Below are 16,825 nucleotides of genomic sequence, written 5' to 3' on the forward strand. Positions count from 1 at the left end.
ATTTAATTGTATATATTTCCTGTTCTTGCCTTAATAATTTTGGAGGTAGGAAATTTATTCCTGGTGAAATTTTGTTTGTTGACTGCTTCAGATGACTTAACCTCAGGGTTATATAGAATCATCCTACTGTGTTAAATTAACTCTCTTATGTTCATCATGGTCACTTCACTTTGGAATTTTAATAATTTTTGGATAGTATATAAATAAAACTTAGTGTTTGTGAAATGACTATGAAAACAAATAAGTCTACACAGAATTTGATTCAAAACTTACCAGGATTTTTGCTTATTTCAGTTATATAAATCATCTTTACGTTTGACTATCATGGCCAAAACATTTGTTGTTTTGCTTTGAATTGTACAAAAATGTGTTTTGCAGAAATAACTTAGCAGCTTTACTCTTTCCTTGTGTAATTCTTCTCCACATCTACCTAGTAATACTAAACCAATATGATTGTTCTAAAGATGATTGTGAACTACTATATTAGAGTTATTGTACCCCTGGGTTTTATATATATATATATATATATATATATATATATATATATATATATATATATATATATAAGCAATCATATGTGTATGTGTGTTTAAAGCTCTCATTCATCTTTTGTTTGATTTTGATGCCTGTAGAGAAATGTTTTCAATGAATCCTTTCCTTCACAATCATCAACCAAGGTAAAGTTTTCATAGTTATGGGCTGTTTGTCTACAAGTCCTCAGGAATGACTGGGGGTAATGATGCATATGTGAGTGCATGCACACGCACACACAGACGCACACACACACACACACGCACATGCACACACACACACACCTGTGAGTTTTGTGTGACAGTTTCTCTTGGGCAGCTAGCTCAGCCCCTTCTCATTTACCTTTCTAAAGCACTGAGTAAGCCCAAACTTATGATTTTCTATTTGGTCTTAAAAGTTAAAAGAGGAAGAGGAATATATATTAACTATATGTTACTCCTAATAAGTTTTGACTTCAGATAAAGAAAAAGGTGGTTTCTACTCTCAGCACTAAAAGAATCTACTTTCAAATGTTTAAGTATTTTCACGTTCATTTGCTTTGCAAACTTTAACTGGCCGCTGGTGGTAGAGTGGTAGAAAATATTTTCCCTAGGTACATATCCAGGCCCCGCCAAATTATGTAGATATATGATTTTTGACAAGTCACTTTGATGTTCTATGCTTAAGTTCAGTCATCTGTATGAAGAAAGTTAAGCAGTCAAGTTAATAATGCAAGTCTTTGAGTATATGTCGACTTTAGTAAACATGTAATCACTTATCAACTTCAACTAAGAATTATATAAAATGTCTATCTCCAGGGCTTACACCAATCAGAGTTATTCACTTGAGAATTAATTGCTTCAAGCTGACATGCATTTGTTTAACTGTTTTGACTTCTCCAAAAAGAAGGGGAAAAAAACCTTTTAAAATGTCCAAGTAAAACTTTATAGATAATGAAATGGGATTGTGTTAGAAGTTACACTGTACAGATCTGAAATGTTAACTCTATAAAACAAGGGAAGAAAATAAAGATTTTTTTATGACTAAAGTAGTATTAAATTATTTCTTAAAGTTTAGCAGAAGCATGCATAGATCAGAACCCAAGGAGGAAACTGCAGGAGGAAAATGATGTAAAGAAGACCCACTCAATAAATATGCCTGGTACTAATCTAGGTCCCAGGCAGAGGGGAGGAGGGGGCATGGGGAAAGACAGAAGTCCCCTATAGAGATTGTATTTTAGTAAAGAAAGAAAATAAGGTACTTAAGTTTGTGGTATGATAAAAGTTGATAATGCTATGGCGAAAAATCTGGACAAGTGCAGGAGGGTGTGAAGTTTTAATTGTCAGTTTCAGTGTTCAGAGTTGGTTTCTCAGTCTTTCTCAGAAGCCTGAGGAGCATTTTTCTTAAAAAAAAAAAAATTAAAATTTTAGAAGCATTTAGTCCTCAAAGAGTTCAATGTACTGTTCAATTAAATTTCAATGTTCAGATTTTTAAATAATATGAAAAATGTTCAGATTCTAGTGAGAACAAAGACATGGGAAAAGGGGATGGATATAAAGGGCAGAAAGGACAAAAAGGCCAACTTGGGTATTAAAAAGTAAGAGAATAAGTTGATCTACTTTTGTATTTTTTATCACTTGAGACAGCAGTTTAAATGGTTAGCTTCTATAATAATAATATAAACAGCAACTAATAACTTGAGCACTGTCCCCGGTGCTGGGCACTGGGTTAAGCACTTGTTGTACATTGCTCTGGTGAATCCTCACAGCAACCTCTGATGTCTTACCTTCATTTTACCAGTGAGAAACTGAGCCTCAAGGAAACTCAGTAACTTGCTGGAAGACACACAGTTGGTAATTGGCAGAACTGGGTTAGGATGTAATTGTTGGACCCCAAAGCCCGTGGACACACCCACTGCCTTTTATTTACTCCTCTAGGATGCGTCCTCCTGTTCTTTTCTGTCTGCATAAAAATGGCTTAGAGGATGCTTGCCGCTTGCAATTGTCATTATTTTTCAGGAACTTTGAAGTTTCCAGTTATCTTTTCCATTTATATAGATTGTGTTGGACTCCACTGCAGGATGTATTAGAGTAAATTTGGGTGAAGGTGTTTCTTTATAGTCTATGTCAAAATTATTTTGAGTTCAAAAGCACAATATGTTTGTAAGAAATGTTGCATCTGCATGGTTGAAACTCATTGTAATGACAAAGTATGTAGTTAAAAGATAAATAAAACGCTTGTTTGTTTTTTCTTTTGCAGTTCTAAATAATTGCTATTGCTTCATCGAATTATTGAATTTATAATATCTTTGGGTAATCCTTAATGGCAGAGACAAAAAGCAACAATTTTAGAGGGAGATTAGGCTAGAAGTGTAGGCATATTTTTTCATTGTTTTTCTTTCTTGAGTTACTAAGAAACAGTGACATTTTTTAGTTCAAGTTATATAATCTTCTAGGACAAAGAAAAGTTCCTAATTAGGTTAGTCAAAGTATTCTATAAAGTGTTTATGCAAATAGGATAATTATTCTAGAGAAAATATGCAGTACTTGATATTTTATATTATCATTCGATTTGTTATTTACTGGTGTGTATCATTAACCATGCCTAAAAATAAACTAATAATTTGCATGAAAATGCATTTCAAAAAGCATAGCAATCCATTAATTAACATGGTAGATTGTCTTTGAGCCCCTCATCCTTTGGGTTTGCTTTATTGCTATTCTGCATTATTCAGTTCCTAAGAATGTACAGTTAAGGAAGTAAACTTGCAGGAATTGGAGTTTAATTTTTAGTCTAAAATCAGAAACCTGATTTAACAAGTGCATCCTAGGCTATACTGGAAATACACTTCTGTTTTGCATTTAATTAAGGCATGTGGTTGTCATTTAAACTTTTAATGAAGACAGTGTTCGCAAACTTGAATGCATATGTAGCTCATGTATTGAAGTTGTTGGTTTTTCAAGGACAAAAAAATTTTAATGTGAACTAATAAAAGTTAAATATATATATATATTTGTATAAATATGTATATGTATAAATATATATATATAGTCCCCTTAGAAGTTCCACTTGCCATTTATACTTTTACTACATTCAATAGTAAATTTCCTATTTATTTTTGCATTATTCTCTGTTTTAATTTTATTTTAGAAATATAATATTGGGAGATTTTTAAAAAATTAAAGTCAGGGAGGAGAAAAAGCTAAATAGATACTGTGTATTGAAAGCAATATTCTTATAAATGTCACATTGCCATGAAATAGTTTTGAACAAATAATGAAAATATCAGAACTCATTTCTAGTGTTGAATTTTTAAGTTATTGTATACTCTAGACGACAGAGCTAAAGATAGAAATGCCTAAATCAGATGCACACACCCACACATGCACATATCTACCTCACTCTAACACACATACACATTCATAAAATATACAGCAACACATCACAAGTCTTCGCTACTTCTGCACTTGGAAAGAGACCAGAGAGAGCAACTAAAAGTTATCATTTATGGCCATTTCTATGGCTCTCAGGACAATACATGAAGTATAATTTAATTATATTTATAAAATAAAGGGACAGATCTATTTGATTTGCTGTACAGCCATAACCTAAGATTTTGTGAACTGTGGCTGACAATAAATAAAGTTCAATTCATGAAACATAAAGAGGGAAGATTAAGTTAGAACATTGTCACAAGTCCTGTGCTGAGTAGTTATCTTCAGACTGTTAAAAACATAAAATTCTTCCTGCTTTCCAGCACCTGTTCTTACTCTACCAGGTGTTTGTTCACAGTTCTTTAGAATTTCCTATCTAATGTTTTCTACCTTCGATATAGATTCTCTCCTGGGGTCACTTAGCTCTCAAACGTTGTTACAATCATAATACTATGGGTGGGTCGACTGAAGAATCGTATCTGAAAATAACATACCAAATTCATGTATTCTAAGGGTACATTTCTTTTCACGTTTTAACATGTCTTCAACTGGGATACATCTTACAATGACTGGCATGGTAGTGATATTTTTTCTCTTTTTTGGAGGTGTATAAAATAATTCATCTTAAAATTGGTGGTGTCTTAGATTTAAAGATGTATGGCAACTTACCAGCTTTGCCATCTTTATGGTCTTCTAGTCACTAGAGAACCCCTTTTATTGTCACTCAACCCGAAGCCTCAGGGTTTGTACCTTACAATAAATTTCCTCAGTTTCATCAGCAGGAGTGAAGTGAGTTTAGTGCAGAATGATCTAAATGACAGTACTTCTTACATCAAAATCCTTATACTTCGAACAGATACTTTATCAAGTGTCTGAGCAAACACAGCAGCTTTTGAAGTATTTGAAGAGCCATTGAATTTAAGCATCTTCATGCCTTCACTCTTCTTTAATCTTATTAGTACAGGTCTTCAGAACATGGCTCTTCCTTGGTTCAAACTTAAGGACATAGATTATAAAATAATGCTTAAAACTTATCTACTTCAACCTGTTGATAGACATATCAAATACTTAGGAAGCTCTTGAATTTAGAATAAGAAGAAGTCATAATATCTTAATGACATCCAAATGGATAGGGATCGATTTGATCTCCTTTAAAAAAAAAACTCTATAAAAAAAAACACTACAAAACTCTGTCATTCTGTCATTCCTTCCCTATTGTATTTTTCCAAATTGAGCAAAGTAAATTTTTTATTTCAGTATTTTGTATTCTCCAATCAAATAAGCAAATGAACCAGTTAAACAAGAAAATGATCTAGAACAAATGCAGTAAACCTCAGATATGACTCCATAAGAAATGTTAAGATCACAGTCCTTTAATGCCAATCTTTTAGATTTAATTAGATTAAACGTTTAGATGGATATCACTTTATCTGCTTTTCTTATTTTTATTCTTCATGTCATATTCATTCTGGCCTCTTTATGCTTATAATCTGAAATTTAGAATTAAACAAGAAACTGCATATGAAAATACTGTGCATGATTCTTGGCATGAAACAGGCACCCACCTGTGGAGACTAGGGTAATTAGATCTACATTTGATGTGCATCTCTGCCACTAAGCCTACTGCGTGTCTTTGGGCAGAACTATTCTCCCTTTCCATCTATTTCCCCAAATTGAGTATCAGTTTCCTTACATTTGAGTATTGTCAGTTGCACATCCAAAATCTCATAGGTTTATGTTTGTATCTCCATTTGCACTATCCTTGGACCATTGCTAGATTCCTGGCTGGTTTCTCTGATCCAGTCTTTCCTTTGTCCATTCTGTTCCACCCTTGACCTTCAGGTTAATTTTCTTGATTGTCACAACCTTTCTTAAAAATCTTCAACTTTCTCATACCTAATTACAAAATAATTCTTAACAGTCTAGCCCAGCCTTCAAAACTTTTTCTATACAGGCTGTCAATCCTACCTTCCCTTCTTGGCTCTATATTTCAATGCATATTGCTTTCTGCTTTGTTTATAGACATTCATGTGCATTTCTTATCTTCCGTTACAGACTATGAGTTTCATGTAAACTAAAATCACACCATAGTCATTTTTTTTTAATCTTGCACAGTGCCTTGTACATTGTGTGGGTTTAATAAGTGAATGGGAAAATAAGATAATTTTTCTACTTGCCTCTAGTATAAAAAATAAGATATGTAATTTAGCTGTTCTTGGTGAATCAGGATTGTCATCCTAAATACCATTTTCAAAGATATATTGAGACCCTCTTATGAGAAGGCACTCTGCTAGGTGTAGGGAGGTAACTGTGAACAAAAGATGTGTTGTTTAGATGTTGCGATGTCCTGCTACATTTGTTTTATCTACTGCAGAATTGGAAACCACATGAAGAAGATAGTTCAAGTATATATAGGCTCTGAGTTATATTTTCAGGGAGATGTTCTTTGGTGGAAGACAGAGCTTTGTAGGGGTGTTGGTGCTGTGTGGGTCCCAAGTCGTGTGTATGTGTGTGTGTGTGTGTATGTCTCCCCATGTGCATTAGAAATGGGGAGTGAGGGAATGCTGAGAGAACAGAAAAACAAAAATCCAATTGCCCAGATAACCTCTTTACAAATGTTTGTTCTAAGCAGTGTTCTTAAAAGGTGGGTTTTCCTGATTCTTGAGTAATATGTGGTAGTAATTTACAATGATAAAGCTCTTTCACAATCATTACTTTTAATCTAGTATTTTAAATTGTTGAAATTTCTGGAGTTTAAGTTTTGCCTTTTCTAAAGGAAGTTGTGTTCCCTGGCAATATAGACACAGGGCTAGGTAATTCCAAAAGTGACCACAGCAGAATTTGTTCATTAAATTATAGATCAGAGATAAAGGTCTAAACTGATGTTTTGAAACTTTATGGCTTTTGTAAGCTTTTTCTTCATAGCTAGAAATTATATACATTGAGTAGATTATAACCATTTTCAGTGTGATGATCCCTTTCAATGTCAAAAAGAAATTGGTCCTGATAATAACAATTGTTCTTTCAGTATCCTTGATTGAGAAAATACATAGGCGAAAAACTCAAATTCTGCAGCTTTTTAAATGAACCTATATCTTGTTAATCCAAAAAAATGCACTTTCTTTGAAATATAGTACCAAATGGGTATAATAACATAATTTAGTCTTCAAACAATACATATATAGATTCCCAGTCCCTTATAATAACATAATTACTCATTCTGTGAGACCCTCATAATGACACAACAACCAGTGATTGTCAACCCACAGGTTGGGAATCACTGCTTTTCATGATATATTTGCTTTCTTCAGTCACTACTGCCAGTAATCTGTGTTGTTTACCAATAATTGAATAATTGATACTGTATTTCAAATGTTTTAAAAAGGATTCTAGGGCATTATTTTCTAAACTGTACTGTACTCTTGTTTTTGTGTAATGCTTTTTGAAGACTTGTGCAAGTATTTAATGAGCTAGGATGAAGAACAAAAATGTAAACTTATATTTTAGTAGCTCCTTTCATTCCCCCATGCTTCATTTATTTACCATGTCTCTATTTATTTTCACTATCATATTTCCCCATTAAATAAAATCTGTATGCTCACATCATCTGCAGCTTACTGGCAGTAGTAGAGCAGGCTGACCTGGATGGAGGGAAATGGAGCCACCGATCCCAGCAAGAGTTCTGTGGCGAGTTCATCTGCATCTTTTACCCAAATATAGGTTCCCTAGGCATTAAAATGACGGTCATAGTTTGTTATTTACATGCACTTTTAATGTGATCATTTTTACTGTAATGAAAAATATACTAACATTTCTGAGATTTAATATTTATATTACCAGGAAGAGAAAACACAAAGCACTTAGACGCCTGTCTCCCTCCTTAGGCTGGAAGAAACTTAAATTTCCAAGTATCCATGTATATTTACTTGTGGATTTTTGTATTAAGTACCATTTCTAGGCATTTGAGCATAAATTTGAACATAGTAACCATAGCTGTTATTTTGTCATAACTGCAATAATACTAACATGTGTAATAGCTCATTGTGAAAACTCTGGTCTTAAATTGTAGCAGATCACACGATTGCAACAGGAATCTACCTGTGTCATGATAGATAATATGTTCGTGATCATGTGCATTCATAGCAGCACGCTGCCTGTAACCAAGGGGAAGGATTCGGCCTGCTTGGTTCTGTACTCTTCAGACCACACTCGGACCCTTGGTTCACTTCTGTGTTCCTTTCTTAGTCAACCAAAATCTAGCAAACCAGCATGAATTCAAAGATGGGGGAAGAGTAAAAAGCCATATCCAATGAGGAATCATTAAAGGTTCTGGGAATTTATTTTGTAAGTATTTAGTAAGGTATGCAGAGGACACATGGAGATAGCATAGCTAGTATTAAATATTTTAAAGTTACTGTATTTCAAACTTATTCTTTATGGCTTTTCTGAGTAGAAATAGTCCCAAGAAATCAAGACTGTATTCAATATGGAGAAGAATGTCTAACAAATGGAATCAGTTGGCTTAAGAGAAAAGTCGATTCTTCATCAATAGGCGTGGACGATCGTGTGAGGGGCTGTGACAGAGAGCTGGAGAGGTTTCCGTGGGTGTGTGCACTAGGAGGCCTCTGAAGCCTCTCTCAAACATGAGAAACTGAAATGTTAGAGAGGGAGGGACTACATAGCCCAAATCATCATTGAATCGTATTCAGAATACTCACCTTTCCATCCTGGCTCAGACATACTTTATCACGGCTCATTCCACTCGTGAACCGTTGTGATTCCTTAAGAGCTGCACGTTCAAAATTGTGCTCGATTCAGATGCAGCGGAGTATGGAGGCCACCAGAGACTGGACCACAACACCGATTTCTTTTCTGAACCTTTTGAACATAATGAGCGTCCCTATTCTCTTTTGGTAAGTAAGATTTTTAAGGTATTTTTCTTTCACTTAAATTTAATTCTCTATTTTTAAGATGATGTCTCTGTCCAAGGAAACAACTCTAACAAATAAACAACATGGAAACAAAGCGGGGAGTAGGGAAAGAGGAGTGCACTGAAAAAAACCAGATGCACTGTGGGTGCTGGACTAAACTGAATTTTGGAAAAACTAATAATAAAGGATGTTTGGCTGACAGTTGGGGAAATTTGAACATTAATAGGATTAAAAATTATTTCTGAAAAAATAAGAGGAAGGCAGTTTTCATTTTTCTTTCTACTATAATCATTTCTATTTTTTATACAATTCCCTTCTGTTCTTGCTTTCTCTGTAATTTATGTTAAGCAGATTTCTACATTATTGGCTAGCTAATGGAGTTTAAAATACTTTAAAAGGATCAATAATATATTTTTTTCTTTCACATAGTCAATTGAAGACTGAATTCATTCTAGTTATAAAATCCTGGTTTTCTCATTTTATTGAGGAGAGTTGTATTTTATTAGTTATGTAACTAATTTTAACTTTGTTGATGCAGTGAAAGAACATGGCTTTAAACTACTAAATTTACATTCTTTTAAAGATGTAGAATAAAATTTTACCATTTGATGAAACTGGAGGAAGGTCTTATGCTTAGTGAAATGAGCCAGCACATAAAATGGAGCCATGGAGAAGCAGCAACCAGTTGCAGTAGAGCTGAACTTGAACCAGTTGACCTAGACTGAAAGGAGTTTGAAAGTTTCAGACAGCAAAGGTGCTCCACAGCCAGCCTTCCTGAAGGTTCGTGTGTGCAGAGAGGCTTCTGCTGGGGAGGGAAGCCTGGTGATATAGTGAAAAGACCACAGAATGTGGTGGCAGAGAATTTGGGATCAAGCCCCCCACCTGCCATTTACTAGCTATGAGCACTTGAGAAATTTAACCTTTTTGTGCCTCAGTTTCCCTGTCTGTATAGAAGAATTAGTAACAGTCTCCTTCCTACAGCACAGGATTCTTAGGAGACATAAATTCATGAACACAGCCAAGCTTTTCAGAACCTGCAAAATGCTACTGCGCATGTATTTTAAAGTTATTATTGTTGTGGCTATTCAATAATTATTTTGGCGTTTTAAGCATGTCAAGCCACTAGGTGCCCTGAAGACATACTCCCAGCTTTGGAGAAATTACCATATTAGGCGAGGGCTCACAGTCTTCGGGGGTGGGCAAAAAATAGGCTGACATCCTTTCGATTTTTTTAAGAGCAAAGATATTCTGTCATAATTAAAACAAACTGACTAACCAGTGGCAGCAACAGCCAGGAGATTACTTTTCAGGCACTAATTGATCTTGCAGACATAGACTGTGCGGTTCTAAATTAGCAGCTGGAATGGAGACTGTCACATAAGTCTCCATAACAGGTAGCAAATACAGTGCCACAAGCACGTGAGAAATAAAATAGAGCTTAACCACTGCCTGCAGTGGAATGCTGATCCAGCGCGGTCAGAAGGAAGGGGTTAGCTCTGTCTTCCCAGCAGAAGCATCTTGTTTCCGATGACTATGGGTGCTTTAGGAATGACTCATTTTAAATAAGTCTTTAGGCTCCAGACTAAGTGATCTCTGGTTTTAATTTAAGAATAAGGGAGCCCAAATAGACCAGAAAATCTAATAAAACAGATTCTTTCTTGCCGGAGTTATCCTTCAAAGAGCCGGGGGGTGGGGAGAAAATACCTTAAAAAATACATCCATTGTAAGAATGCCTCATTATAATGGAACTCTTTATTAAACTGATGAGTATGTGCTGGGATCCAGTCAGGTTTCTTGAACATGACCCTGAGTGCTCCAGGTCTCCTCTACCACCTTCTGCCTCCCACATGCCTCGAATTAAGAGGGAAGGGAGACAAAAATATGACCTTTTTCCTTTTCTGTGAAATTTCCGTCCATCATAACTAGTCCAGAGTATTTGCTAAAGCTTAATTTGCAAGCTCAATAATCCAAAGGATCTGCTGAATAAGTGTCAAATCTGTTTTCAAAGATAGCAACAAACAGAGCTCGAAGGAATCTTAAAATAGCCATGCATGCTGCAGCATCAGCAGCTACCGCCCCAGCGTCATCTGTGCGTGCTCCGTCAGGTGAAACTGGGAAGCCAGAGGAAAACCGCACGTGCACTACTGTTGAAACGCGTATGCTAAGTTCAGAGTATCTCACAAATGCCAGGAAACAATAGGGCAGAACTTTTCCGTTATGCTTTACTGGCAGTTACTGGAAATGCCTTTATAGCTTAATGATTTCTTCAATGTTTTGGTTCCTGATATAGGAGCCTAAGTGTGACCTTGTCTGTTACCATGCACAAGTCAGGTCGGGGTGGGTGCTTTCTTTCTCTTTTCTGATTCGTAAATTAAAATTCGATGGCACAAATGGAAGAAGATGGTTGAACTCGAAATGAATGAGTTTCCTTTAGGGCAACTTAAGCAGTCTTAATGGTGAAATGTGAATAAAACAATAGTTTTAGCATCTATTACTTTGCCAGTTAGTCTCCTTGTCATTAAGAAGTAGGTCTGTTTATTCCATTCTAAATTTGGTGATTCAAAGGTAAACTTTTAGTTGAAATAGAGCATTTGGCGTACAGGTATCTTTTTTAGTATCCCTCAGTTGTAAGTGAAAGTGCAAATTAAATTGAAAGTGCAAATTAAATTGGGCAATGTTTTCTGGTCTATCCAGAATTATGAAAAATGTTTAGGTTTTTTTTTTTTTTCCAGACAAATCAGTCTTGATTCTTAAAGCTTACTCCTTCTCGTATTTCCAAATTAGATGAGATAATATATATTTCTACATAGAAATACTTACTAGCATCACTTTTCTCTTAACTCTAATGCAAAAAAATGAATTAGAATATTTCTCTGTTTCTTAGAAAATATTTTGTGAACTAAAGCATGTAGATGAAAATTAAAATTATTTCATATGTCACCCTTATTTTTCAAAATAATTTGGGATTTTTTTTAATGACAAATGTGTATATGTAGACTGTTAAAAGTCTAATGTCCTTCTCAGCAGATAATGTTGTCACTCTGACCATGAACTATTGCTAAATCCAACAATTTCTAAGAAAATTTTAAAATTTGTTTTTTAGGTATTTTTCATTTAAAATTATTTTTAAATTTCTATTTTCAAATGTTTGACAATTATTATGACCTTAGAAGAACATAGTGCTTTCCCTGGATGACATAGTTGACTATTGTGTGATCAGTTATGTTTTTAGCCATGCTGATGGCTGGCATAGTGATTAAGCCATTAAGGAAGTAAAAATAACTGGGTTGATTAGCATGCATTTTGACTCTCTTAATACATGAACTGGAGTATACTGTGGCATTCTGATTCCCTGTCAAGAACTGACGATAAAAATAGCTAGAAAAAAATGAAATGTATGGCCCAATATCACACTGTCTCATATGTTCTTAATGTGATCCTGCCTACAAATGTTTAGGGCTTAATGGCTAATAACTGTGCAGAGTAGATATGTTTATCAGCATATATTATTTGTGATATGTGTACTGAGTGGTTTCTATATACATATCTTTAAATATGAGTTGTTTAAATATGAGGATGTATGTTTAAATCTACTTCAATTATGTTCATATTTCCTTTGCTGTATGAATCAAAACTGTTTATAAACCTAAATTTATAAATTAAGATTTACAGAGCCAATACTTAGCACTAAATTACAGAGACCCCAAATTGTCCCTGTTTGTAATTGTGTCACCATAAGCATTAGCTCTGATCATCTTAAGTCCTTTAGTATAATTGGTAGTTATTTCCTAATTACTAAGAAAATGATTTATATACTCAGAACCCTAATAAAGAAGAAAACTCCAAATTCCAGAAATAGCCACAGTTAAGAAAAATCCGTTGCTTGGGAAATTCTTTCATGCTGCCTGCATTGCAAGGGCTCTGGAGCAACATAAGTACATTCTGGTAATTAACATTGCAGTGAAAAAAAAAATAATAATTACACAATATTCCTGTTAATGATATTATACAATTATCAACTGATAGGTTTTGAGCAGATAGTATTAAGAGGTCTCTAAGTGTAGCTGGAATTGGCATCAGAAAGCTCCCTACATAAAATGGCCAGCATCGTTTAGAGAGAGTTCTTGAAGCATTTTTTAACCAGTAAATGCCAACCTAGGAAACTCAGTGCATATGTTGCAAACCTTGACGTTCTTATGTCATCCTGTTGGTTTTACTCTTAAGTTTGGGCTAGCTAAAGTACCAAAACATTCTTACGGAGAGTAAGATTTCACTGATGAAATCAGTATGCGGTTATGAATCAAACAGTAGATACCAGAACTCCATGAGATGCAGTATGAGACTGAAGTGACTTGTCCTGATGTATCACTGTGCCACACACTGGGCAGGGACCCAGATCTGACTTACAGGTTTCACTGCACCTTCCTCAGGAGACTTGGGCTTATTTGAGTCCTTTTATCTGCATATGGGACCAAATAATATCAGAGAAATGTCTTTAAGGTAAAGGGAACTGAAGTTCTTTTGTCCAGTTTTACTGAGAAATTTAGATGGGTCTTCAGTTTTAGAATGGTCATCACAGAGCAGATCAGAACCATTCTGATTATAACCTGCTGTCCCACTGATTAGTTACACCTACTTACTATGATTCTCCAAACTAAACACGTAGAACAGAGTAAGGACATAGCAAATTCCTTGGGAAGGGCAGGGTAACCGTCTCTTGATTCATGCCTTTTTTGAGAAGACTTGGAAAGGGAATTGACTGAGTCTGACTGTTGGCTTCTTTTATTTCTCCTCTATTGTTCTTGGTTTGTGTTGCTTTAGTCTGTAGCTTCACTGTGGAAATATGCCATCCTTTGAACTGGATCTGTCTGTATCATTGGTAACAGTCCTGCTTTGTTCATGGGACCCTCCAGCTTCCTCTTTGATCTAATCTTATAACATCTTACCTATCACAAAGAGAAGATATTGAATGAAAGAGATTACATTAGCCATTAAATCCTGATGTGTTTTCAAAGCTATATGATATTAAAAACAATGTGTGAATTATAGGGAAACTGAATATTGCATTGAAATACATGGTTTCCCCACACTTAATGACTTAGCAAGAAGGTAATATTTAGCCTCTGGAAGTACTGGATTGCAACTCAGACTGTGAGACATGGAGCTAAGCCACCCAGTGACTATTAGCATTTGTGAAATTTTTCTCAGATGATGATTTTTTTCCTAAATCGCTGTTACTTTTAGTTCAAGATTAGAAAAGCTGTTCTCTAGTTATTACAGTTGTAATACAAATTTCTCAGAATGCCACCATTTAAAACCTGCTTTAATCTTTAATGTCCAAAACTAACCAACTGTGTTGATATGTCTGATTTTTTTTAAAGAGATGTAAGAGTTCTTTATCACAGAAACCTTAAGGGAAAACATTGTGTTCATTTGCAGAATTGAGATGCATTGGACATACAGTGGTCTCATTCAATGAAAATCAGCTGTTCTATTCTTTAACTTTTTTTCCCTAAAGCCCTGTTTGCTTTGCATCTTTCATTTCAGTTCTAAACTATAAAAAGCCCTTTTCTTTTTTTTAACCATCAAGTTTTCAGTTAAAGTGACTGAACGTAGTCAAATATTTTCAGTCAGAAATGAAGAAATACTGTTGCAATGATGGCAGTAATCTGTAGTATTTTTATTATTTACTTGGTTAATAGTCATTAAATATGTGCAAAATAGCATATAGATAAGCATCAAGCAGTTCAAATCACTTCTCAATTTTATAAAAATTATTTTAGATGAAAGTGTGTTAAAGAATATCTTGTGAAATATACATATATTGACCCCACTATTACTTATTTCTCTATTCATTATTCATTCTTGTATTCAGTCATCATCGGCACGTACTTTGTCCATTGGCACCTACTAAAAATTAGAAATATGAAGATACGTGGCCTCCGCCCTGGTAAACCTCATAGTCTAGTGAGAAGGTTGATCATAAACCTGAAAAAAAAAATTACAAATTGTGTTAAGTTTTCAGAAAGAAACAAAAATGGTGTTGCGATAGAGAATGAAATGCAGCACGTCTAGAGTTGTCAAGGAACACCTCTCCGTGGAGCTGGGATCCTCTAGGCCTAAGATATAGAGAACTAGTCAGGTAAAGAGTACTCTGGACAGAGCCGGGAAGGATGCGGTGTGTTCCGGGAAGGATGCGGTGTGTTCCAGGAAGGGGAGGGCCCTGTGGCGGGAGCCTGGTGAGCGAGGCCGGAAGAGAGCAGTGTGTAGAGTGGGTCTGAGATGGGAGACACACGATTCAAGAAGGAGCAGAGTCAGGACTCTGACCGGTGTGGACAGAATGTGGATTGTACTTTCAGTGCAGCTGCAGGCTTCCTGATAGGTTTAAGTTGGGCAGGGGCCTAAAATACACTTAGGATACCGTATACTATCACATTTAAGATTTTTTTCTTCTTAACCTGACAAGGGAAAACAGAAACCAGAACGATACTAAAAGTGCCTTGATGTGAGCAATCTTTTGCATGTGACTTGTATTCGCCAGAATAGAGCGACACCCTGAACCTCAGGGCAGCCTGCCGTCACGCGCAGGTAGTGCCTAAACAGCGGCGAGTGCCATTTATGTCCCTAGTGTCTCAGGAACGTAGGTTTTTGTAAAGTGTATGACGCCCTCTAGTGGTAGTCGCTTTAAAGGATGCCAGAGCTGTCGGAGCTGTGGAGTTGAGCCTCCTCAGAGCCAGTAGGATCGTAAAGGTAACTGTAATCTAGGCAAATGTGAGACTGCATCAGGCTTCGGTCCCTCTGACATGATGACATCGCGCCCAGTGTTTCCTTCAATCGCACTGACACGATTGTGTTGACTTAGGTGTACATTCCAAACCGAGTGGCCCTCATCCTTCAGAATGTGGACCTGCCCAACTGAAGAGATCCGATGGTTTCAGCCCCGCCAGAGGAAGATGTGTGCTTTGTTTTCCCACGCTTGCTGTCACAGCGCTTATAATGTGTAATATGCTTTTCAAAATATATTTGTCTAGCTGAAATGTCAGATGTCTGAAATTCAATATTGGTTTATGAAAATGAATGTCAAGCTTTTCTTTAAGGAGTAGAGAGGGGGGAGTGTTTTTTGAAATTTTAGGAATCCTGAACTGTATTTTCCAGCCATCTGAATAGTTAGGATTCTCAGATGAAGTGTTACATATCATATATATCTTGTCTGTAAACAGTTTAGCCTTACTTGCCAATTATTTGATCCTTTTAAGTTCACATTCGAGTCATGTGTCATGTCTGACTGTTTCTGTTGACTTTATACAGTATTTGTGTAAGGCAGAGGTGGATATTTGGTAACTTTATTTGTTCTGATATCTCTTGGTCTAAATTACAAACTACCGAGACTGTTACTCTCCTTTTTTCAAATTGTGTTTAGAAATACTGTAATAAGTATATAGTAGGAATATAAAATTAAGAACTGTATCAAAGAGAACATAAAAGTCATGGCCTCTGAACTCATCCATGCCTTATTTCACAGTAAGTTTTATCCTGTGATGCCTTGGTCACTTAGTATCTTGGTAGATGCTAATATCTCTGTTTCTGAAAGCCTGACTTGGTAATTGCAACGTTTCAGAAAATGTCTTTTACTTTCAGTCAATTAAAAAAAATTCAAAATTGCCTTTGCTAATGTTTATTTTGCTGTGATGTTATGGAGACTGATTTTGAGTGAATATTAAAAAGCCTATCTCAGCCCTGACACCTTCCCCACATATATGCACCAATGCACGATGGACTAGATGTAATACTATTTTTTTTTCCTTGAGGTACTATCTTGTGACTTGAAATTATACGAACCAACTCAGTTGTCTAAACTGCTCTCCAGCTCTAAACCTGGGCACCTTTAGAAGCTAAATTAACTATCTCTCCTGAGTAGGATAGTCAATCATGAGACTGCCCCTTGGTTTA

The 16,825-nt window shown here is 35.6% G+C and overlaps 1 protein-coding gene across 2 annotated transcripts in view; it reads left to right on the top strand.

The window, feature by feature from the left end:
• GBE1 (1,4-alpha-glucan branching enzyme 1) overlaps nt 1-16,537 on the top strand; it is a 243,316-nt gene extending 226,779 nt beyond the window's left edge. For both annotated transcript variants that reach the window (XM_031457686.2, XM_031457692.2), the window contains 2 exons: nt 8,740-8,857; nt 15,738-16,537. In XM_031457686.2, the coding sequence (XP_031313546.1) occupies nt 8,740-8,857; nt 15,738-15,794 (175 nt within the window). In that variant the 3' untranslated portion in view covers nt 15,795-16,537. The remainder of the gene's footprint in view (nt 1-8,739; nt 8,858-15,737) is intronic.
• The last annotated feature ends 288 nt before the right edge of the window (nt 16,538-16,825 follow it).

The sequence above is a fragment of the Camelus dromedarius genome, chromosome 2, assembly GCF_036321535.1.
Source record: "Camelus dromedarius isolate mCamDro1 chromosome 2, mCamDro1.pat, whole genome shotgun sequence".
NCBI lineage: Eukaryota > Metazoa > Chordata > Mammalia > Artiodactyla > Camelidae > Camelus > Camelus dromedarius.